At 41.9% G+C, this 23,423-nt stretch overlaps 1 protein-coding gene across 17 annotated transcripts in view; it reads left to right on the top strand.

Annotated features, from left to right (window-relative positions):
- The window catches only part of SRGAP2 (SLIT-ROBO Rho GTPase activating protein 2), a 222,602-nt gene that overhangs the window by 73,195 nt on the left and 125,984 nt on the right, over positions 1–23,423 (top strand). For all 17 annotated transcript variants that reach the window (XR_004988751.2, XM_036442547.2, XM_036442550.2 and 14 more), the window contains exon 2: positions 12,998–13,190. Coding sequence is in view for 16 of the 17 variants with exons in the window: in XM_036442547.2 (XP_036298440.1) it covers positions 12,998–13,190 (193 nt within the window). In the remaining variant the exon portion in view is untranslated. The remainder of the gene's footprint in view (positions 1–12,997; positions 13,191–23,423) is intronic.

Consider the following 23,423-nt stretch of genomic DNA (forward strand, 5'->3'; position numbering starts at 1 on the left):
TCTCTTTTTAATCAGTCTCATCTTTTTTCACCCTCCCACTTGAGCTCCAAACTTCAGCTACTCTGAATTTCTTAGATGGTTTCAATTCTTTGCATGCGGCTTCCTTTTTCTTACCTCTGGGCCTTTGAACATGCTGTTTCCTCTGGGCTGGCATGTATTTCCTGCTCTCCTCTTCTGGATCACTCCAGTCTTCTAGGCCCTCTGTTAGCCTATCGCTGAGCCTTAGACTAGGGTACTCGTGTCTACTCATGTTTCTACAGCACCCTCTTTTGCCTTGGTATTTGGGCTCGTCACAGTTGCAATTACTTTTTTATATCGATAGTTTCTCTTTTTTGGTAGACAAGCTTCCTTAGGAGGGCAGGCTCAGGGTCAAGAGAAAGGAGACTGATTAAAATTACCTTGAGTCTGATTATAAAGACCTTTGATTAAACTGGCATTTTGCAACATTTTAACATTTATTGATTCCTTTCACAGTAATGTAATTTTGTGAACCCGTCAGTAATTAAAAAAATAATGTAACTTTTATAAACTATGATAAAGAAAGGAATTTAGGTAAACACTTTCATTCAACATTATTAAAATTATATTATACTGCTTATCTACACTAATAAAAGAGTAAGATGCAAATTGACCATGCCTTCATGATTCTCACCAGCCAATCAGGAGCGAATATGCAAATTAACCCAACCAAGATGGTGGTGGCCATGGAGCTGGAGCAAGCAGGAGGCTTAGTATGCACCAAGCGATAGAGGAAGCCAAGCTTCCTGCCCACGATAGCCAGCCCTAAACTCTGCTTAAGGCTACAAAGCTTCAATTATAGAAGATAAATAAATCCCAGATACTTCCAGCCAGCCCTGGCCTCTGCTTGGGTTGCCAGGGGAACTCTCCCTGGTACAGAATAGTGGCCCAGTGAATTGGGCAACAGTAACAGGTGTTACATAGAACACCCTCGTTCCTTGGTGTTCTCTGAATGTCCAGTGATCACATGAACTGTGGAGGGAAAGGAAGGACAACCCAGAATGTACAGTTTCTTTTCCAGCAAGAAGTGAAACTTAGGCCCTTTCTGATTTAATAATAACTATGAAGAAGGAGTTTAATGGTTTAAAGATTCTGTATTCTAGTTCTGCTTTTGGTGGTCATGTGGTTTATTCTAGAGCTTTTAAATTTTTGGGCAAGACCTCCTACTAGGTCATGAAATCAAATTAGTGGCCCTCAACCACCATTTAGAAAGATTAGAAAATATCAGAGTTTATGGCATATATTAAGGATATGTATTGTTTCATGAAACGTGTGTGTGTGTGTGTGTGTGTGTGTGTGTGCGCACACACACTTGTAAAGGTTTGGAAGCCAGTAATTTCTTCTCTGTAATTCTTTTCACTTTCTATACCTTTTTGTCCAGAAAGTTAAAGGATCAAAGAGCTCATGATAGAGATTTTACTTATACATTTAACAACAACAAATATAGTGCCTCAATATACCAGAAACTGTTCAGGTTATTTTTATTATTTTTTAAAAATATATATTTTATTGATTTTTTTACAGAGAGGAAGAGAGAGGGATAGAGAGTTAGAAACATTGATGGGAGAGAATCATCTATCAGCTGCCTCTTGCACACCCCTACTGGGGATGTGCCCGCAACCAAGGTACATGCCCTTGACCGGAATCGAACCTGGGACCTTTCAGTCCACAGGCCGACGCTCTATCTACTGAGCCAAATCAGTTTCGGCATGTTCAGGTTATTTTATGAATATTAATGCACAAAAGCCCTATGAGGTAGGTACTATTGCTATTGAACTTTTGCAGATAGAGACGTTGAGGCACAGAGAGGTTAAGGAATTTGCCCAGGGCACACAGCTAAAAAGGAAATGTTGGAGCTGGCATTTTGAGTTCAGAAAGTCTGGTTCCAGACTTTGCTGCCTCTCTAATTGATAGCATCTCTGGGTGGCAGTGTGGACTTTTTGTTGCTATAGCCCTCAGGAAGAAATGCTAAAACAGTATTTTCTCACTCTACCCAAACACATACATTTAAATATGCAGAGTTAAGACAGTGAGAATAAGGACATTTGTTTGATAAGTTGAAGAAATTCAGGGATCCCTTTTAAAATTTTTTTAAAAAATTGATTTTGACTGAGAGAGAGAGGATCTTGGAGGGACCGGAAGGGGGAGAAATATCCATTTATTGTTCCACTTATTTACGAATTCATTGGTTGATTCTTGTATTTGCCCTGACAGGGTATCAAACCCCAACCTTGGCATATTGGGAGGACACTCTAACCAACTGAGCTCCTGCTCCAGGGCTGGGATCCCTTTTGTTAACAAATTGATATTACCAGCCTAGAACTATAGACTGCTAGTATGAAAGACAACAAAATGAATCCATTTCTCAGTCTTAAACAAATAGGTGTAAAAGAGTGGTCAAGAGCACTGATTTTAGAATTAAGTGCATCTAGGTTCAAATCCTTTTGTGATCTGTAACCATCTGGGTGACCTCAGGCAATTTTAACTGATCTCTTTGAACCTCAGTGGTCCGTCACTGTGTAGTGGAAGGAATCATGGTTGACTTTTAATGGAGTGGAGACCAGGCATGTAATAAATACTTTGTATACATTATCTCTTCTTCTCTTCATAAGTTCATTCAAGTGGTTGCTATTAAGAACTCCATTTTATAGATAATGGAACAGACATAGAGAGATTAAGTGCCTTGTTCAAGGATATACACAAGTAGTACGTGGCAAAGCTAGAATTAAAGCCTAGATCATTGAAAAACAATTGGTTAGCTATTCTCAGGCAACTGCTAAGCAGATACTTCCATTGGAATCTGTTTCATCAAGGTAGGGACTATCAACCCAGTATCTAGAATAGTGCCTGGGTTTCCTAGAATAACCAGAGGCAAAAGCCTACACTTGATTTGGGAGATCCATCCCAGGGAAGCAGGAATAAGAAGAAAAGGGAAGTAAGAAAGGGAGAGAGAGAGGGCAAATTTAGCGGCTGCTTATAAGCTGGTCTTGTGGGACATCTTCAGAGAAACCATGTGAAGCTAACTGCATCTCTGAACAGTCCACTGCATCTCTTATTGGCCAAGGGTTGACTTCAAGGAGCTTCAACTTCCCTATGTTCTTGACACATGGCTAATGTCTGAGCAAGTCCCGCCAAATCGTGCCTTAGTGATAACAGGGAAACCCTGGATGGGAATTGAGAAGCGTGTGGCATGGGTACAAGGCAAGGCTCTGTCAGGTTGGTCCACCAAAGACATGAAGGACCAGGAACAGCCATTGCACCTGGAGCAGTACAAGCTGTTCAACCAGTTGGCAAGGCAGTTGTTTTCATCTTGGGTGATGGATAAACTGAGTCCAACATAGCAAGCTTCCAATAATGATAAACTCTGAATTGCCAATGTTAAAACTCTTGGTCCTTCTAGTATATTTAAGTGACTTGCAGTTATTGACAATGTTGTTTCACTTGTTTCATTTTCAGCCTTCTTTCTTATCTACTTAAACGAGTATGTCTGCAGGCCTAGGCCTGCTTTTCTTTCATTCTACATGCTTTCTATGGATACCTGCGTTCATTTTGGTGGATAACTTCATATTCCCATCTACTTGCTGATGGTTCCCAAATGTCTTTTTCCAGACTTAATCTCTCTTGAGTACTCCAGACTGGAGACTAAAACTGGAAGTTCCACACACACTTTAAAGGCCAAGTGAATCTCTTGATGTTCCATAATTATCTTTGTTTATCCCTCTCCCCTACAACTAATTGGTGCTTGGTCTGTGCTTGTTGAACTACCAGTAAATCTGAAACAATGTGCCAGAACTGTATGCCAAACTTGGATCTTGTGCAAAATGACGCAAACCCTCCAGGGCCAGCTCTCTAGGAATTTAGGGTATGGGTTTTCATATTGAACAACATACAGTTTGCCATTGTCCATTACTCTAATGGACAAGTTGCGATTGACATCTGGTGTTTTAGAAGTTGGTTGGTAGGGAATGAATCCCCGGGTTTTGAATCAGCTTGTGCTGTCCTTCTTTACTAGATAGACTCTTACCTTGCTCTGCCCACAGTTTACAGATCCCTTTGGAATTGTTGGTATCTGATCTACTCATGGAGCATGCTGGCCCTTTCTTGCTTTTCCATTCCCTGCCCCTTCCATACTTTCTGAGTTAACCTTTAAGTCACAGTATTCTACTCACATCCTCCTAATATTGATCTGCCCATCTCTGCTTCCTTACCTTTGCTCTAGTGACCACTTTGTCACCTGTACATCTCTTTAAATCCTCCCCAGTTCAAGGCCTCATGACACTGGTTTATACTAATCTCCTCTGAGCATGGTCTGGGGCTACTATTTTGGCTTAGTCTTATATTGTTGAATATTTTTGCACTTAATCCTCCTTTTTTCAATTGAATTATGAGCTCTTTGAGAGCAAGACAATGTCTTACATTTTCTTGTGTGTCCATCACACAGATCTTTGTACAGAGACAGCATAAGATAAGTACATTATTTGCTGGATTTGTTGGCTGATTATTATCCTTGGGTACTGATTTCCAGTTTACCTCTAGCAATGAATCGGGCATCAGACCAACTGACATTCCCCAGAGGAGTTGTTGGTCGTCTCGTTCCAAGCCTTTAGTCTGTAGTACAAGTTAATTCTAGACTCTCGATCCTGGAAATTCTGTTTCTTAAATATCTCAGGCGAAACCCAGGAGCTAGAATTACTACTTTGGCATTTGATGTGGCAGCTTGTTCATTTGGGAGCTCTTTGTCTTTGACTTTCTATTGAGTAACTTGAAAGAGCTGAGGCAGCTTGCCAAAGCAGTTGTGATGATTAAACTTCGTTGAGATATCCCCTCCACACCCTCCTGCCTCATGGGATTTATAAGGTTGCTTTCTGTGGCTTCCTTTGGGGGCTTGAAAGTTAATGGATGATTGAAAGTCCTTTTGAAACTCTTGGGGGCCATCTTTCTCCTCTTCCTTCCCTGGCTAGTTTCTCTTTGTCTCCAACGTGGCAGGCATTGTGTTTAGATATTGTGGAATTAATGCAAGGGACGGAGAGGTTCTTTCTTTCATAACTTTGGAACAGTCTGCTGCACAGGTCAGATAGTTTTAAAGATGTTAACCTTAAAGTTCCACAGAGAATTGTAGTCAAAAGGAAAGTGAGGGAGTCCAGGACTCCAGTTCACCACCCCTTCTTCCTCCCACCAAGATAACTGTCTTACTTTGAACACAAGGGTCTCCCTTACAAGTTCAGTTTGATTACCACTGGATAGAAAGGGATAGTTTAGAATCAGTAGCTTTAGAATCACTGGCTTGCAAGTCTGTATTATTACTAATGATTAGTGTTAGTATGTGCAGGGATTTTCCGCTCATGGAAATCTCCTACTCATTTGACCTCTGGATCATTCAGCCTGGATTGCTCATTAATGCGAACTCCATCTCTTAATTTAGAAGGCCCAGGAATCCATCCAGCAGACCTCTTCCACTCTGATCTTCCTTCAACTCGGTTTTCATCATGGCACAACCTTTCACCACCTCCATTTCTGGCTGCTTGAAATCCAAACTACTGTTAGCCTTCGGGGCCGCTCCTCTTTGTTCAAGCTAAGCTATCCTCCTCCTGGCCTCACACAGAGGCTGCGTTTCAACATTCCCATCTCTTGGCTTACATTTTATCTTCCTCTGGAATATTGTCTCTTCACCCTTCCATTTACTGAAATTTTACCCATCCTCAGAATGCTAGTTCAGACCTATGTCCTCCCTTCTCCTCTCTTTCTCCTCTCCTTTCTTTCTTCCACAAATTAGAAGGCCTGCTGTATGCCAGGTATTTTCTGGTCTCAGGAGTATGTTGGTGAACCGAACAAATTCTTCCTCAAGGAGTTTAGTCTTTCTCTAAGCAAGGAGTGAATGAGGTGGCTTCTGTGACTAAAAGGGCAATGGATAGGCTGGCATTTGGCTATCACTTGATTCGGGAGCTCAATTTTCCTTTTTCTGTTTCTCAGCTCTGCTTTCTCAGCTCAGCTCTATTCCCAGCCAGGCCTGCCATTCATGGTAGCAAGATGGCAGCAGTCTCAGACTCATTGTCTCCAAACAAGGCCTGGAGGTCACTTCCACCACCTTTGGGGAGGGTGGAGGTGGAATCAGCTGTACCAAAAGTAATAAGCTAAGAGGAAGGGAGGGTATGGATGCAAGGAAAGAAAAACAGTAAGTATTTGTCACATCCACACATTCCAGAAATGTAGTAGCTATTTGTTGCTTGGCTGTTTGGATTAACATTCTACATTTTGTTCAATAGGGTAAAAGTCATACTCATTGAGGAGTTTTCTGCTTTACTGAAAGTAGCTTGAGGGCCTTTTCTTGGAACACTGACCGCTCATAGATTAGTAGTAATAATCAGTCACCGAAGGTTGAAGCTGATACATGTCTTCCTTCGCTCTGCCCTCACAGTATAGTGTGCATATGTATCTCATTTATTTATATTATCATTTCACCTTGTTTGTTATAGGTTTTTTCACTTGTTTCTCACATACTACTCCAATAACTTTAAGGGGAGACTTTGTCTTTCTATTCACAGAGCTCCTAAAAGGACTCAAATAAGTATCTTCAGTAAGAAAGAACGTTGGCTTAGGAACCAGGGATCTGGGGTTCAGGCCTAAATGGCGGTGTGGCCTCCGGCAATTCCTTTCCCTTCTCTGGGCTTTGGTTCTCTGCTCTTCCGAACAGGGCTTGTGAAGGGCCTTCCCACTACTGAGTTTGTAGAAAAGCAAACAAACAGGGCAAAGAGCAAGACTTGGCAGGGCATTCCAGCATTTTGTTTCCTGGGGAACAGTTTTGAGAGGGGCTGATTACCCTTGAGATAAGAGGTCTTGGTAAGAGATATGGAGGGTAGAACCTGATGAAAGCCGCAATTGTCTTCTTATATAACACTTGCTGGAAAGGTACTGGGAATTAATATTCTTCAGATGGCTGAGGTGACGTCATGTGTTTGTGAAAGGGCTAAAGGCAGGTGAGGCAGATTTTGTGGAAAAAGACTGGCAGTCAGGCCGGGTTCCCGCTGGGGACCCTGGGCTGATCTCATGCTCTGCCAGCTCTGAACAGAGGCTGTGGGAGTAGCAGCTCCTGTCCTCTAGATGCCAGCACATCAAAGACAAGGGAAAGACGTGTCCGTGTTACTCTCCAAAGATGACATCGTTTTCTGGCCTGCCCTCCCATCCCCACTTTGTCCTTGGAAATATGGAATTCATAGGAGGGGGTTCTGTGTGACTTAAACAGAGAAAATTCCTGAGGAAGGATGAATTTTGAAAGGGAACGAATGGGGCTAATATCTTTGGATTGAAGGCTATAGACTGAACAAAATCCTCTTGTATTCTGCTGACTGGTGAATTCTTGGGTTTTCTCTAGAATGAGGACAGTATTCAGAGGACTGTGTCACCTGCATTGCAGGTGTTTTATAATTTAGTGTCTACATGACTGGTGGCAGGTCCCTGATCGTTTTTGTTAAATAATCAGTATCTAGTTTTGTCGTGTCCCCCCCCCCCCCAATTTCATTCTTCATGAACCTGTCAGCATCTTTCTAAAAAAGAAAATGAGCCTCCTTCTAACTCCCAGGACAGGTGTAGTTAGGATCTCAGCTGTACCCAAGCATGGACAAGGAGTCAGCACTTTCGAGAGGGAGCTTTGCTGGACGTATCTGCTGATCCTGGACTTGATTAACTCATGCGAAAAACATTCCTTTCCTGACCTGGCTGGGTGGCTTGGTTGGAGTACCATCCTATACATCAAAAGGTTGTGGGTTCGATTCCCCATCAGGGCACATACCTAGATGGTGAGTTAGATCCTTGGTCAAGGTACATAGAAGAGGCAACCTATTGGCCTTTCTTTCTTTCTTTCTTTCTCTCTCTCTCTCTCTCTAGCCAATAAAAACATATCAACATATCCTTGGGTGAGGATTTTAAAAAAGCAAACACACACACACACACAAAGCAAAAACAAAAAACTACTCCTTGCCAGGTTTTGATTAGACATATTTGACATATTTTGGAAATGATGGAATGGTGATCTACCAATGGATTTCAATGTTATGGCCAAGCTTGCTGTCCAGAGGAGCAGCTTTAAGAATATTCAATGCAGAACTGAGAATCAACTCATACAAATGGAGAAATGGAAACCGAGAATTCCTTCCTCCTTTTGGTGCCTGTTAGCTGGAAGTACAGTGCTCCACAGAACATGCTATTTGGTTAGGTTGAGAATTTTTAATAAAATATAATTCACATATCAAAAAAATTCAGTGAGATTAAAAAAGTATATTCAGAAGGTTGTGTAACTACCACCACTGTCTAATTCCAGAACAGTGAGTTAAATTTTGACTTGAATCTTGGATGAAATATCAACCAAAGGTCAGCTCTGAAACTCAGAAAAGTTGTTTGCAAGTTTTTATTCAAGGGTCACTTTTTTAAAAAATGCAATGGAAAAAAGTCAGGACATTGAATTTTTATTAGGGTTGTTGCTTGATTTCTTTTGTCTGCTGTTGATTTATAAATCTTTGGTCTTCAGGTTGGAAATTAGTACCATGGTTGTGTTATAATAAAGAATATTCAGAACAGAAGCAGTAAGACTGTCTTTGCTTTCTTTTCTTTTCTTTGTCAAGCCATGCTTCGTTAGGACAGGGTGTGGGCCTGCTTTGTTTTCTATCACCATCATCTAACACAGGGATTGCTATACAGTAGGGGCTCAGCAAAGAGTTGCTGAATAAATGGGCTGTATTAGGTGCCCAGGGGAGGCCATTTTTGTCATGTTTTATAATTTAGTGTCTACATTGTTGGTGTGGCAGGTCCCTGATCACTCCAGGTAGCTGATGGTGACCTTTGTACTTTGGATTCATTCATGCCCTGAGATATAGCTGCTTCTGGAAACCAATAGCTTGACTTCTTCCCATGTAGTTCTAGGACAGAACTGGTAAGGACCCCATCACCCCTCCCAGGAACTCTCATCTAGCTATTACTAGATTTGTAAAGCCTTTTTGAGTTGTTATAGTGGAACATAGTGTGGGTGGTGTGAGTGTGCGTGTCTTTGAGTGTACACACGTGTGTATGTGCATACTTGCCTGAGCACACGATGGAACTGTGGGGAATTCCTTCATGTTTTTATAAATTGCCCCTTTCTTCTTTCTGCCCTTATAGTTTGTGGGTAGGTCAGGGTGCAGAGAGGCCTCCAGTCTGGGCACATGGCCCAGGCATGCTGGCATTCAGTGGCCTATTGTTTCCTGCCCCTTATGTGCATGGCCAGATGCCTGGGGCTGGCACAGCTGCCTTCTTGGGTACCATTGTTTGTCTTTGCAGTGGCAGCAAAAACCTGAAGCAGCACATTTTACCTTGGACAGAGCAGCTATTCTGTCTTGGGGCTGCAGCCTGGAGATGGGGGTGGTTGTAGTCTCCCTAAATGTCTGGGTGGGTGCTCTGAGAATGGAAGCCAGAAAGGTCTCTCTTTCTAGGCAGGTTGTGGGGGAGGGAGGTGCTCAGTGGTGTCAAATCGCAGATCTACTCCAGTGGCAGGTGGTATCTGTTAGCAGAGATGCATTCTTCTTTTCCTGGTTCAGGGATGGGGATATTGCTTTCTCACTTTCTCTACCTCCTGGACTTTCTGGCAGACCTCAGGATGAGCTCACAGGATGAGCAAAACGCTTCCTCCAAAGCTGCCCCTGAGTAGATTCAGGAAGCAGGGAAGGATCTAGCCCTGTTGGGGACTGACCAAAACAAATGCGGCTCAGTTAGTGAGTCAGTGGGCTAGTGCATACTTGACTCTGCATAGCCCCTTTGCCCTCCACTCCTCTTCCACTTCTGTCACTGACTGGATCACCTGTCAACTGGAAAGCAGGGAAGGGAATGTTCCAGGGTCAGAGCTATGGAAACCGTGATTTACACAGAAATACTTTCAGCTACTTAGACCCACATTCTGTTCTTTTTGTCTCCTTGCCCCAGGATTAATTTTTTTGACAAGTCAGACAAACCTTAATTTAGCTTCAGCCCCACCTGCACCTAATTGTATGACCTTTTTGTAAATTACTTCGAGTCTCACTTCAGTTTTCTCATCTGTGCAATGAGGATAATTGGGGATAATGTTGGGCCTAGTTGTGAAGATTAAATGAGATGATCTATATAAAGGGTGCTCAGTAAATACCTACATATTCCCTTTCTGGGCCTGGAAGGATGCCTGATGGGTCACTTTTGGCTCCTACCCTTAGAATGTCCCCTTCTCCATCTTCTAGCTGATGGGCGATTTAGGCCCTTGGAGCCATGTTTGGACTAGACGCAGTGGTTGCCAACCTTTTGGACCTCATGGACCACCAGGGGTCCGCGGACCATTGGTTGGTGTCCGCTGGTCTAGAGTAGGATCACTTTGGGTTTTGCTGCTCACTTTTTGAGGCACCTGAGAAAGTCAGGGTAGAATGCTGTGCTGGTTGTATGTGCTTGGGTGGAGGAGGGAGGGTGCTTCTTAAATTGACTCACAAATCTCAGAGGCCTCTGAAGTGCTGGTTCCTTGCATAGGACAGCCTTAGAGTGGCCTATCTCTGGAATTTCATGGATATCAAGGGAATTTGCCTAGCACCCTCTTTCTGTGATGGAGGGTGGGCATCTCCATGCTACCATGTTTCTTTCCACTTCCATGGTTAGTGAGGTTATTGGTGCAAAGTCTTAAATGAATTACAGGTGACTCCAAAGGCCCTGATAGCCCCATTGCCCATCCATATCTTCTTCCACATCTGGTACTGATGGGGTACCTTTTCATCCGAAAAGATACCTTTTCACCCTGATTCTTATTCAGTGGATCAGGTGTAAATAATATCAATAAATGTCCTTTCTGCCCACCCAATGACTATGACCTCTATCTGTCAATAGACGGAAGGGTACAGGTGCCTGTAGGAAAGGGCTGTTGCCTTTGAGAGGCCCAGAAATTTCCCTAGCTGGTTTGACTTAGTGGATAGAGCATCAGCCTTCAGATTGAAGGGTCCCAGATTCAATTTCATGTACCTTGGTTGCAAGCTCGATTTCAGCCCTAGTCGGGGCCTATGTGGAAGGCAACCAATGGCTGTGTCTTTCTTACACTGATGTTTCTCTCTCTGTGTCTCACCCCCTTCCTTCCACTCTCTCTAAAAATCAATGGAAAAATATCCTCGGGTGAGAATTAACAAAATAAGTAAATAAATGTTAATCTTAAATATATATTTTAAAAAGCAGTTTCTAAAAAAAAAAAAAAAAAAAAAAAAAGAGGCCCAGAAATCTCTGGCAAGATCCGTATACCCGACATGCCCTCTGCAAATCCTCCCCCTCAACACTCTTGTAATCAGACTCCCATAAAAACACAGAACAAGAGAGCTTTGATGAGTGATGAGGTACGTAGCTTTTCTGCACAGCTTTCTGTCTGCCTGAAACAATACTACGGTGCTCAGTTTCAGTTCAGGTGAGGTTACAGCAGACCTGGTTGGCAAGGGGGAGGCGTATGGACGAAGAAGGTGAGAATGGCACTTGCAGATCACCTAAGATGACCCATAAAGGATCAGATACTTTTGCTACATCCTAGTATCTATGAAAAGAGTAACAAAATGAAGCTGGGGATAGGTTATGAACCTCTACCTACTTTAGGGAAAGCTAAATGCACCATTTACCCATTCCTTATTGCTTCATTAAAGGAGTGCTTGGTGTCCCTTTCAACATCATAGCCCTGATCCTAGATTTGCCTCTGATTTATCCACAGCTCAGATGAAAACTGTAGATCCTCCTGCTCCGTGCATTACACAGCATAGACAGAAAACATTGTTAAAGCTCTACTATCTGGAAATGATTTTTTGGGGCATGCATAAGAAAAGACATAGTAATATGGGTACTCTTCTTTTTTTTCCTGGGGTTGGGGTGACTGTAACATCCTAATGCACTGAGCTGAGCAGGCTTGGAGGACAAAGGGATGAAAGAAATGGCTCCATTGTTATTTACTCAGATGGGGATTGGGACATAACTTCAGCAGGATCCGCACTGCAGGCCTTCTCTGAGCTGACAAGCAGTCTTGTTTTGGCAAGCTGCTTCCTTTGGGTGCCAGGTCTCCTGTCAGTAACAAATGCAGTATTGCATTTGAGGCAGATCTCGTTGCAGCTGGAGCAATCATTGCTGCAGTTCCAGAGAGGGTGTTTGTTAGCCCTGTACGAGGAGTCTGGCCAGGCAGAAATCTGCCAAGCTGGAGCTTACCCAGAATATTTCTAGCTTTGATGAAGCAGGAGTTCTGAGCATCAGTGGGGGTGAAACAACAGATATATGAGTGATATTTGTTGATGAAAAATATCAACTTCTTGAAGGCTGATTTACATTCTGTGATATTGGAAACTATGGCATCTGTTTGACAGGAGATGGTTTACTTGCCTAGAAGACCTGGTGCTTGTTTCATTCTTGATTGCCACTATTTGACCTTGGGCAGGGCCCTTTCTATCTCTATTAAAATATCCTGATCTCTCACTCTAATTCACAAAGATGCAGGAAAAGTATAACAAGTAGGAACTTGGGCTCTAAAGTCAATTTGTCTGGGTTTGAATCTAATCACTTGACTCCTTTAAGAATCAGTTTTCTCATCTTAAAATGGGGGTGAAAGTAGTACCTACCCAACAGAATGGTTGGGAGAAAATTCATTAGGCTTTTTGCCAGAAGAGAGCCCAAATTCTGGCATTGCCAGAAACACAGTGAATTGCTTAATAAATGGTAGCTGTGAATATCATTATATCTAATAATCATGTTCTCTTAAATGATTCAGCAGGTTTTTGGTTCCAGTGTTTTCCAATAGTCTCCTCTTCCTCCTCCTCCTCCTCCTCCTCCTCCTCCTCCTCCTCCTCCTCCTCCTCCTCCTCCTCATTCTCCTCCTCACCCCCAAACCTCCCAGGACAGGTATCAAGTACAAGGAAGGGGTAAATGTTGGCCTGTATGGTTCCCTTTAGGGATCTCTATATGATTATCTTGTCTTTTGTTGTTGCAGAGATCCGCGCTCAGCTCACAGAGCAGATGAAATGCCTGGACCAGCAGTGTGAGCTCCGGGTGCAGCTGTTGCAGGACCTCCAGGACTTCTTCCGGAAGAAGGCTGAGATTGAGATGGACTACTCCCGCAACCTGGAAAAGCTGGCAGAGCGCTTCCTGGCCAAGACACGCAGCACCAAGGACCAGCAATTCAAGTAGGAACTCCTTGGCTGTTACTTTTAGAGACCTTGGGAATGGGGTCTGGGATGGAGGGAGGCAAGGTTTTATGAAACAGGTAATCCTATGACTTCAAATTGGCTGAGGGTTGAGAGCCTTCAAGGACTTTTCCTCTTCCAGATCAGCCTTACATGCAGCTCAACATCCTGGAGAGATCAGAATGAACCATCTATAATAATAAAAGCATAATATGCTAATTAGATTGGACATCCTTCCGGGCGACTTTCTGGATGAAGCTGGGGCTTCGAGGGAAGCCCAGGGGCCTACTGGTGGCCAGAGGAAAGCCTGGGTCTCAGGTGGCAGCCAGAGGGAAGCCCGAGTCCCGGGTGCCAGAGGGAAGCTGGTTCTGGCAGGCAGGGGAAGAAAGGCCTACTCTTGAATGAATTTTGTGCATCAGGCCTCTATTGCTAATAATAACAACACACATTTTCAAAGCTCTTCCTATGTGCCAAGCATGGTTCTAAAGGCTTTGCATATATGTTAATGCACTTAATCTCCACAACAACTCCATATGCAGGTTTTTGTTATATCCCCAATTTATAGAAGAAAAAATTAAGTCATAAAAAGGGTAAGGAACGTGCCCATTGTATACACACACACACACACACACACACACACCCTAACAAATAGAGCTGGAAGTTAAACCCAGCATATCTGGTTCTAGAGCCTGTACTCTTAACCATTTCATTAAACTGTCTTTAACGAGAAGAAATGAATGATGTTGCAGCCATACTTCTATTAGGTCTAGTAATAATTAATGTCGTTTTCTAATACCTTTTTTTAAATCGAATTTATTTAAACAATACAACAAAATTTAATCAACAATATAGTTGCCGTTGTTTTCTACTTCTTGTGCCCAACGCTCAGGAAGCATTTTAATCCCTCTGTTGTAAAATTCTTGTGATTTTGATGCAAAAAATTCGGTCAATGCATTTTTGAGGCATTCTTCATTATTAAATTTTTTCCCAAGAAGCAAGTTTTGCAAAGAACGAAACAAATGGTAATCGGAAGGGGCAATATCAGGAGAATATGCAGGTTGAGGGGGGACTTCCTATTCCAACTGGCGCAGTTTTTCAGCAGTGATTCTTGCAGTATGCGGTCGTGCATTATCGTGGTGAAGAATTACGCCCTTCCGATTAATCAGCGCGGGTTCTTTTTCTCTTAAAGCTTGGGCTAACCTTTCCAATTGGGCACTATACACTGCACTTGTAATGGTTTGGGTAGATGGTAAAAGTTCATAATGAAGAATTCCTTTAAAATTCCACCAAACACACAACATCACTTTTTTCGCATGCAAGTCAGGTTTTGGCGTGGGCTGCGGAGCCTCATTTTTGTCCAACCATTGAGGCCGCCTTTTCAAATTAACATACAGCACCCATTCTTCATCTCCAGTAACAATTTGCTCTAAAAACGGCAAACGGTTTTGACGAGATAGGAGCGAACTGCAAATTGTGACTCTTTGATTATGGTTGTTGTTGGTCAACTCATGAGGAACCCATTTTCCAAACTTTTGGACAAGTGCACTCAATTGATTGGAAACTGTTTTTTGTGAACAATTTAAAGTTGTCGCAAGCTCTTGTTGGGTAATTTGAGGATTTTGCACCAAAAGAGCTTGAAGAGCTTCTTGATCAAAATTGGACACACGGCCTCGACCACTCTTGTCATCTAACGAAAAATTTCCCTCGCGAAATTTCTCAAACCAACGCTGGCATTTTCTGGCGCTAACTGCATCTTGACCAAGAGCACTACAGATGTTTTTTGCAGCCTCACTTGCTTTTCTTCCTAATTGGAACTCGTAAAGCATGCAGTGCCGAATATGCTCTTCATCCGCCATCTTCTTTAGCCCTAGTTTTGCAACAAAAACCAAACCAAACACAAACTTTTTCAAGCAAAACTTGTTAATTGCACTTCACACGTTCTGTAGATACCACGTGTTTGAAGGTTATGTCAATACAAGTCAACGCCAAGCAAGATTTTAAACGAATGTTTAAAAACGACATTAATTATTACTAGACCCGATATATTGCTGCCCAGATAGTTGCTAAAGTCTATTTCTTCTACATTTATACCACTGACCCCTCCACTCTGTCCTCACTGCCATTGCCCTAGTTTAAATCATCATCTTTGCCTGAGCGATTGCAATATTCACTGTATCATCTATAGTAAAGGTTCTCAGCCCCAACTGCACATTAGAATTCCCTGGAGAACTTTTAAAAATGCTGAAATCTGGGCCCCACTCCAGACCAATTAAATAAGAATCTCTGGAAGGAGGGCCTTGGTGTAAGCTTCCCAGCTGATCTAATGGACGACCAGCGCTGAAGACCACAGTCTATAGTTTCTCTCCTTTCCAATCTGCCTGACCCACTGTTTTCAGATTTAGTTTTCCTGGAACACACTGGAGATCAGGCAGTTTCTCTGTGCAGTGGCTCCCCACTGTCTATGTATCTATACATTCAAGGTTTGGTCTTCCAATATCAGCACCACTTAGGATGTTGGAAATATAGAATCCCAGGTCCCACCCCAGATCTACTATAACAAGATCCCCAGGTGATTTGTGTGCACATAAAAATTTGAGAATTGCTGCTCTATTCACAAAGGTGAAGACACACTCCTTGGCTTGGTTCTCAAGCCCCTCTACATCTGGCCCAACCTTATTTCCTGTTTCTGCTCCACAGTACCTTTGCCAAGCAGAACGTTAACTCCAGTGGGCCTTTGCTCATCCCTTTATTTGACCATTTATGCCCATTCTTCACATCTCTGCATGTCTAAGCCATACCCATATTTTAAGGTCCATCTCGATGCAACTAATTCTAAGAAACTTTCCTAACTCTCCCAGAATAAAAGAATGTTCTTCCTCTTTGTACAGCATTTTATTTGTTCTTTAATTAAGACACTTAAGCACTGTCTGTCTTATATTATTTTCTTTTTGTGATCTGAATAAACTTTTCTAATTCATCTTTCAGTCTTCCACATGCCTGGCATAATATGAGGTATAAGACTGATGCTCACTAAATATTATTGGATGAGTAAATGAATGAATGAATTTAAGAATTAATGCCAAATATGTCTTCTCCTGTTTTCTATTTTTATTGCCTTAATAATTTGGGAAACAAATATCCTTTACAAGCCAGCTCTGAGCAATGATATGAGGCTAAGAATGAGGAGAACACGTGACACTCTCAGTTTAGCCAGAATGAGAATTTCCTCCAGATGTTTTATCCTCAGAGTCCCTTATCTTTCCCAAGTCCTGTTCTCTTTATGATAAGCAGTCCTGAGAGAATAAAATGTTATTTTATTATGTGATAAATGAAGATTTGGTGTAGAAATCATTTGCTTTAAGAAAAATGATTCAAAGTTGGATTTATCCTGTTAATAACCTGCTCCTAAGTTTAAAATATAATTTTATTTTTACTAGTATATCATATTCTCTGCTTAAGGACATATTGACTACAAATTAAGGTACAGACATGTTACTCTCTAAATAATCCTGAATGCTCTGTTTAAGATCACATACAAAGAATAAGGTGTTAGGGGGTGGGAGTGAAGGTGGGTTAGAAGGGGTCAATGGGGAAAAAAAAGAGACATATGCAATCCTTTCAACAATAAAGATTTAATTAAAACAACAACAAAGAATAGGCTGGAGGAATGGTTTTTCTGATAAAGCTGGGTCTTGGCCTCATTTCCCCACATAAAACCAGTGAGTAGTTATTGAGGGTCAGCTATATGCTTCATATTGTACAGGTATTGGAAGATATAAGAGAAGTTTATTGTTTGTATCCAGAGGGGGCCAGTTCTTATAGAGAAAATATATTTTTTTAATACAGGAAGCAATTAAAGGATAAGGTAATAATGATCTCACTAAGAGATCATTGGTTTTCTGTAGAATATAGATGTGAGAAGAGGTCAGGGATAAATTATCAGAGTTAGATAAAGGGTCTGTTAGAATAGGAGAGTTTTCTAAAAGCAAGTGAGATTTTAGGTTAGGCTTTAAAGATTTGTGTAGTAGAGAACAGTATTACAGGTGAAAGGAAGAAGGAATGTTTGTGGTAAATGGGGATATAGGGACCAGTAAGGACTCCAGCTTCAATTAAAGGGAGATTCTAATACATTAATTCAACTGATGTCCATTACACATTCCTTGAACTCCCTTAGGCCAGACTGCTGAGTTACAGCAGTGAATAAGCCACTGAGTCTTCCACCTGGTCCTTAACAGTAGAATGAGGAAGCAGGCATTAAACAAATGTACAGTTAGATGAGTTGAAGTAAGTGTCACGAAACTGAAGTACAAGGTGTTAAAACAACTTGTAAGAGGGAGACTTCTGCAGTCCTTTTGCTGTCACATTATGGCTAATTTACTTTAATAACTTCCTGTCTGATCTTATCCTGAGTAACAATTTACTTATTCAACAATCCTCTATAAATACCTACTGGGTACTGAGCTCTATTCTGATTCCTATGGGGATTAAGCTCTAGAATCTTGGCTTACAGAGGAGACATGTAGACAACATAATGTGAAAAGGCCTTTAATAGAAGTGTGAGCAAAATATTTTGAGAACACAGATATTTTTCAAAAGCAGTGGAAGATAAGGTTAGATAAGTAGACACCAAATATTAGCTCTTTGACAGTCAAGCAGAGGAGTTCATATTTGACATGATGGAGTGGTAGTGAGCTGTCTGAGTTCTTGCATGGGGACAGCTACATGACAAAGATGTAGAAGAATGCATTTTTATGTCAGAGAAGGCCAAGATAGAGATTTGGGGGGCGGGGGAAGTAATCCAGGCACAGTGTGATAGCAAAAAAGAATGAAGGGGAAGGAATATATTCAAGAAATATTCTAGAAACTGAACAGGACTGGATAACTGTTTGGGTAAAGAACTGTAATGGCCGGAGGTGACCAGTATCTCTAACTTGGCAACCTAGAAGAATTATGCCATCTATGAAAAGTAGAATGTTCAGGAAAGACCTCTTGTGCATGGTGAGCCGACTTTGGACATGTTGGCTTTGGGGTAGTGGGAGGTCCTCAGACATCCAGATGGAAGGTTGTACTTCTGAAATAAGAGGTTATAATTGAAAATAGCAGCATAGTCTTCAGTATAAACTGATTATGGTAGATATGAAACTATATGAACTCAGAGAAGAGAAAGAGAAGAAACAAAGAGCTAAAATCAGGACCCAAGGCTTGGGCATACCCAATGTTAGGGAGGAATATAAGCTACTACTGGAAGGGGAAGGAGTGAAAGAGGAAGGAGCAAGGGAGAGATTTTTTTTTTTAATTTTTATTTTAGCATTAGAAGGATAAAAGGTAAGGTAGGATAATATTGTCTGGTGGAACTAGAAAATCTATAAAAGTCAATCCCATCAATTTCTTACAGATACTCTTCTATGTAGAAGGCATTGTGAGACATGTGAAGATGACTAAAGTGAGCATCAATCCCAAGAGCTTTTAATTCATTAGAGTGTAACAAAATTGCTGTATTTTGTAGGTCAAAAATGGTCACTCAGTGGCAATTTCGTATGATCAGAAGTCTCCCAGTGTCTCAGCCGATTAGAAGAGGAAGTGAAAAATACACACAAATGTATTGAATACAGGCAAGATGGTGAGAAACTCAGTAAGAGAGTCCAGGCAACATCCCACTTTCACACCTAATGTACAGAGAAGTCCAATGGCTGAATGTCAAACCACAGTTGTAGGTGGAGTGGGTGGATTCTGTTGCTCTAAATGTTTATGTGAAATTCTGAATCATATCTACTTCACCTGATGTGCTTTCAGGGATTTGTACCTCATCTTTCTTCTTGCCACACTTAAACCCATGGTATGCCTGCCCATGTCCAGTGAGCACCTGAAGAGTTGTTGATGATTTCTGTCTACCCTTGTCTTATTAATACAGTGATGAGACTACTTCTCAATGCAACACTAGTAAATAGCACTTTCATTTTTCCAATTTCTACATCTCTGTGTTGCAAAAGGGAAGCAGGTATTGTGATATTGGCACGCACAAGCATTCACTGCACAGAAACAACTCTGCTACTGAAACTGAAATGGCACTTGGCAGGCAGAATCACCAGGCCAAACTTGAATCACTTGTTAGCAACTAAAAAGTCAACATTTTTGGTCCAGGAAAGGCTTTTTGGACACGGCTGTTTTGGTTAGGATATAGCATGTGCTACTGTAATAGACCCCAAATAATAATGACATACACAAGATAATGGTTGATTTTTCTCATGCAATAGTCTGGGCATTAGCCATCCAGGGTTGTGTCAGCCTCACCATTCCATCCTGAGAGTGTTGCCCTTGTCTGTATGACCCAAGATGGCTCACTGCCACCATAACCCCATTCCAGCCAGTGGGAAAGGCAAAAGGGAGGGGGAAAGCACGTCCTTACTATTTTAATGTGCAATCTGGAAGTGGCACGTACATTTCTTCATCTTACATCTTACTGGCCAGAACTTAGTCACGTGGTTATATTGAGCTGAGAAGTGTAGTTATTATTCTGGTTGACCTGAAAATAGAGTTTCTATTAATACAGAAGAAGGGGAAACAGTACGGGGGAGGGGGGGAGGGATATTAATGGCCTCTGCCACATTGTGATGTGTAAGAGGGCAAATGTATGAAAGACCTTGGCCATTTGTGTATTCAAAGTGTCATAAGTGCACAGAGAAGAGAGGTTTATTCAGGCTAGGGTCTGGGGAGGACTGTGTGGAGGTGAAGTTCAATGGATGGGAAATTAACCCTTTGCACTCCGAACCATTCTGGACATTGGCTACCAGCTACTCGACGCTACTTTGTGGCAGACACGTGCGTTGAATTAACTCAATTCCCCGTACTCACTAATAAACTGCAATGTCCCCCCTGAGAGGGGACATCCGAGTGATATGCTAGAATTCCGATGTCCCCTGAGAGGGGACAGCGGAGTGCAAAGGGTTAAAAAATAAGAGTGCCAGTGCTCAGTATTGGCCTTTTAAGCTTAATTCAGTTGAGACAATGCAAAAGTTGTAGAGAGGATAAAAAGATAGTGGAGGAAGAATTTGGACAGAGAAAACAGTGTTGATAACAGTTGGGAAAAACAAGGCTGATGGGTAACTTGTCTGTTTGGATAAAGAAAGAAATCATAAATGCAATAGTAAAATAAGGCTTGAAAAATTATGAGGGACCAGTTACAGTGGTCCATGAATGCTAGGTGTCAGGGTTTAGGGTTTAGGGCCTACCCTAAATGGGGGAGCCATTTATAGGTTTTGAGTAAGGAACATAATTATGGCTGTGCTTTGGAAAGGTAACTATGGCAACAGCACATAAGATCAATTGGAGCAGAGACACAGAAGGAGACCTGTTAAACGGAGGGTCTGGCAGTTGGCCTAAGGTTAATGTAGGCCTAAACTGAAGTCGTGCTCTTGGAAATAGGAAAGTGGGCCGATGTAAGGGCAAGGAGCAAGTGAAGTCAAAGAAGCTGGGACAGAAAAAGGCTGTGGGTTTCCAGGGTCCCTGGAGTGGCAGTTGTACTGTATTTTCATTCACTGGTGAGGAGTAGCCTGGGTCTTGCTGACTCTCGGGCGGGTCCCTAGAATAGTTCATTCTCTGCCCAGAGCATCTCAGCGGGCACTCGTCACCTCCCCCGGAGCTGTAGCAGCGGTTGGCCCAGCAATGCCATGAATTTGTCTCCCTGTGTTGCCAGGAGAGCAGCTGCCAGCAGCAGCTCTGGACAGACGCATCTCAGGAACATGGAAACTATTCAACTTGGGATGGGGTAGGGTGGCCAAGGCCGAAGTCAGTCCACATGGATTTGCCCTACCCTTTTCCAGGCCCGTTTTCACCCTGGCTGGATTTCAGCCTCTTCTACTGGGTTAGGTTGGGTGTTCTGTTACAGTTTTTAAAAAATCATTTTTTATTTTTCAATTACAGTTGACATGGAATATTATAGTAGTTTCAGGTGTACACCCCAGTGATTAGACATTATTCAGCTTACTAAGTGATCGATCATCCTGATAAGTCTCATACCCATCTGACACCATACGTAGTTATTAGAATGTTATTGACTATATTCTCTATGCTATATTTTATGTCCCCATGACTATTCTGTAAATACCAATTTATACTTCTTAATTCCTTCATCTTTCCCACCCATTTCCGCTGTCCCCCAAGTGACTTCGTTTAGGGACACGTGTTGCTGAACTGTTTTTTTCCTCTTCTTTTGAACAATTTCTTATGCTGGTAGCCATTACCTTGTCACTCTTTGGCTTTGCTTCCTATTCTGCTTTTCTCCTGCTCACCTTTTGTATTCTCCCACACTGCACTCAGTGCAGACACCCTCATTAAAGCATACACAGCTCTGACTCCGCTGTGCAGTCTGACCCTGTGGTCCCATCACTCTCCTTCTCTTCTCCCTCCCCCGGAGAAAGAGGGAGAGATGCTGCAGATAGAACTGTAGCGATTATTTGATTCTACCTTATCCTGCTTTGTTTAAGATAGGTAATATGGCTTCCTCCATCCCTTTGAATTGTGGGAGGGCCCTGTTAATATCTGAAATTCTGTCTGCCTGGTTTGATTAAAAGCAGAAATAATATTTTGTAAGGGTAGGAATTCTTCCCAGGGAAGATGTTCTTGCATTTTCTTTGGCTCCTTGAAGAGCATAAATGTATTCCTGTATGTTGCTGAGTCTTTGTCTCTTTTAAGTGGAATCTGTGTTAATATCGCCCAGCAGGACTCTAATTGATAATGTGCTGGCTGTTTTTTACATAAATTACCTTTCAGTCATAGCTCACTTGGTTTTGATCTCCTCTTTTTAATAGCTCAATGCTTTTATTTTGAGATTATTGTCTTTTTTTCTGTTGAGTTTTTAGAGGAATATGCCTACATTGCTATCCTGCTGTGTTCCTTACAGAGAACCTTATGCTACTTTATAGCCCTCTGCCAACATCTTTTCTTTCTTACAGCTTTCCCATCTCAACAACAAATATTTTTTTTGAACATTTTAAAGGTATTATTGTTCTTGACTCTTAGGGGAGAGAGATCCAGAGAAGTAGAAGTGGTGGTTCTTTCTCATATGAATTTATAATCTAGTCAGAGATAAATTATACCTGAATGCATAAAACAGATCTTCAGTATAAGGCAATATATGGTAAGTTCCAAGTGTGTGCTACAGAAAGGTATGGTTAGAAACTTTCCGGGAGGAAATGGGATTTGAATCAGACTGAAGAAAATGAATAGGATTTTGACAGATGGAGAGAGAGGGAATGTTATAGGCAAGAAGGGCACAGCAGGAAGAAAGTACAGAACACCTTTAGGGTACAGGGAGTAGCCTGGTTTGGCTGACATACAAGTGTATCTGGAGAAATTGGACAAAGGTAGATATGCTTTGGAGGCCTTGAGTCTTGTCTAAGAGATTTGGCTCTAAGAATAGACACTGAAAACGGAAACCACTGAAGATCTGAACAGCTAATGTCCAAGTGGAGGTCTGAACTCTGCTTAAGGAAGATTAACCTTAGCCTTAGGGTCATAATTTGCTAAATGACAAGAAACTTGATTCATTGAAACCAGTTGCCACAGTAGATAATAAAGATCTAAATTAGGGTGGGATGGTAGGAATGAAAAGAGGAGAAATCGATCCTTCAGTCCATTTAGCAAATATGTACTGTGCTCTTACCATGTGCCAGACACATGCCACACAAGACAGATTCTACCCCCTGCGCTCCTGGAGCTTATAGTCTAGAGACAGATGGAAAACACCTGGTGCAGGAAGAATCTACAGGACTTGCTGACTGATGGGATTCAGGTTTCAAACGAGCTTGGAAGCAGGAAAGAAAGAAGGCTGTGAAGTTTCTTTTGGACTTGGGCGACTGGTAGATTAATGGTGCCTTTAATAAAAATACTGAAGTTAGGAGAATGAGTTATTTTTGAAGGATGAGACTATGAGAAATTTGGTTTTGGAGCGTTAATTTTAAGATATTAGAAGGATACTGAGGCTGAAAATTTCAATAATTGACAAAAAAATGAATGTATTCAGGGCTAGAGATCTGAGCTGTATTCAGGGCTCAAGTCTGGGCTGCTGTTAGAGATTTAGGCTTGTTCATACAGAGGTGATGGTTGAGGCTGTGGAAATGTTTGATTTCCAACAGTAAGGGCTTAGTGCAGAAAAGGGAGACATTCTTTGTATTGTCCGTAGTACTCAGATTGCAGAGTGTGAAAAGGGATTTAAAAGATACATTTATTTGTGCA

Source organism: Pipistrellus kuhlii, unplaced genomic scaffold, assembly GCF_014108245.1.
Source record: "Pipistrellus kuhlii isolate mPipKuh1 unplaced genomic scaffold, mPipKuh1.p scaffold_m20_p_18, whole genome shotgun sequence".
Lineage (NCBI taxonomy): Eukaryota > Metazoa > Chordata > Mammalia > Chiroptera > Vespertilionidae > Pipistrellus > Pipistrellus kuhlii.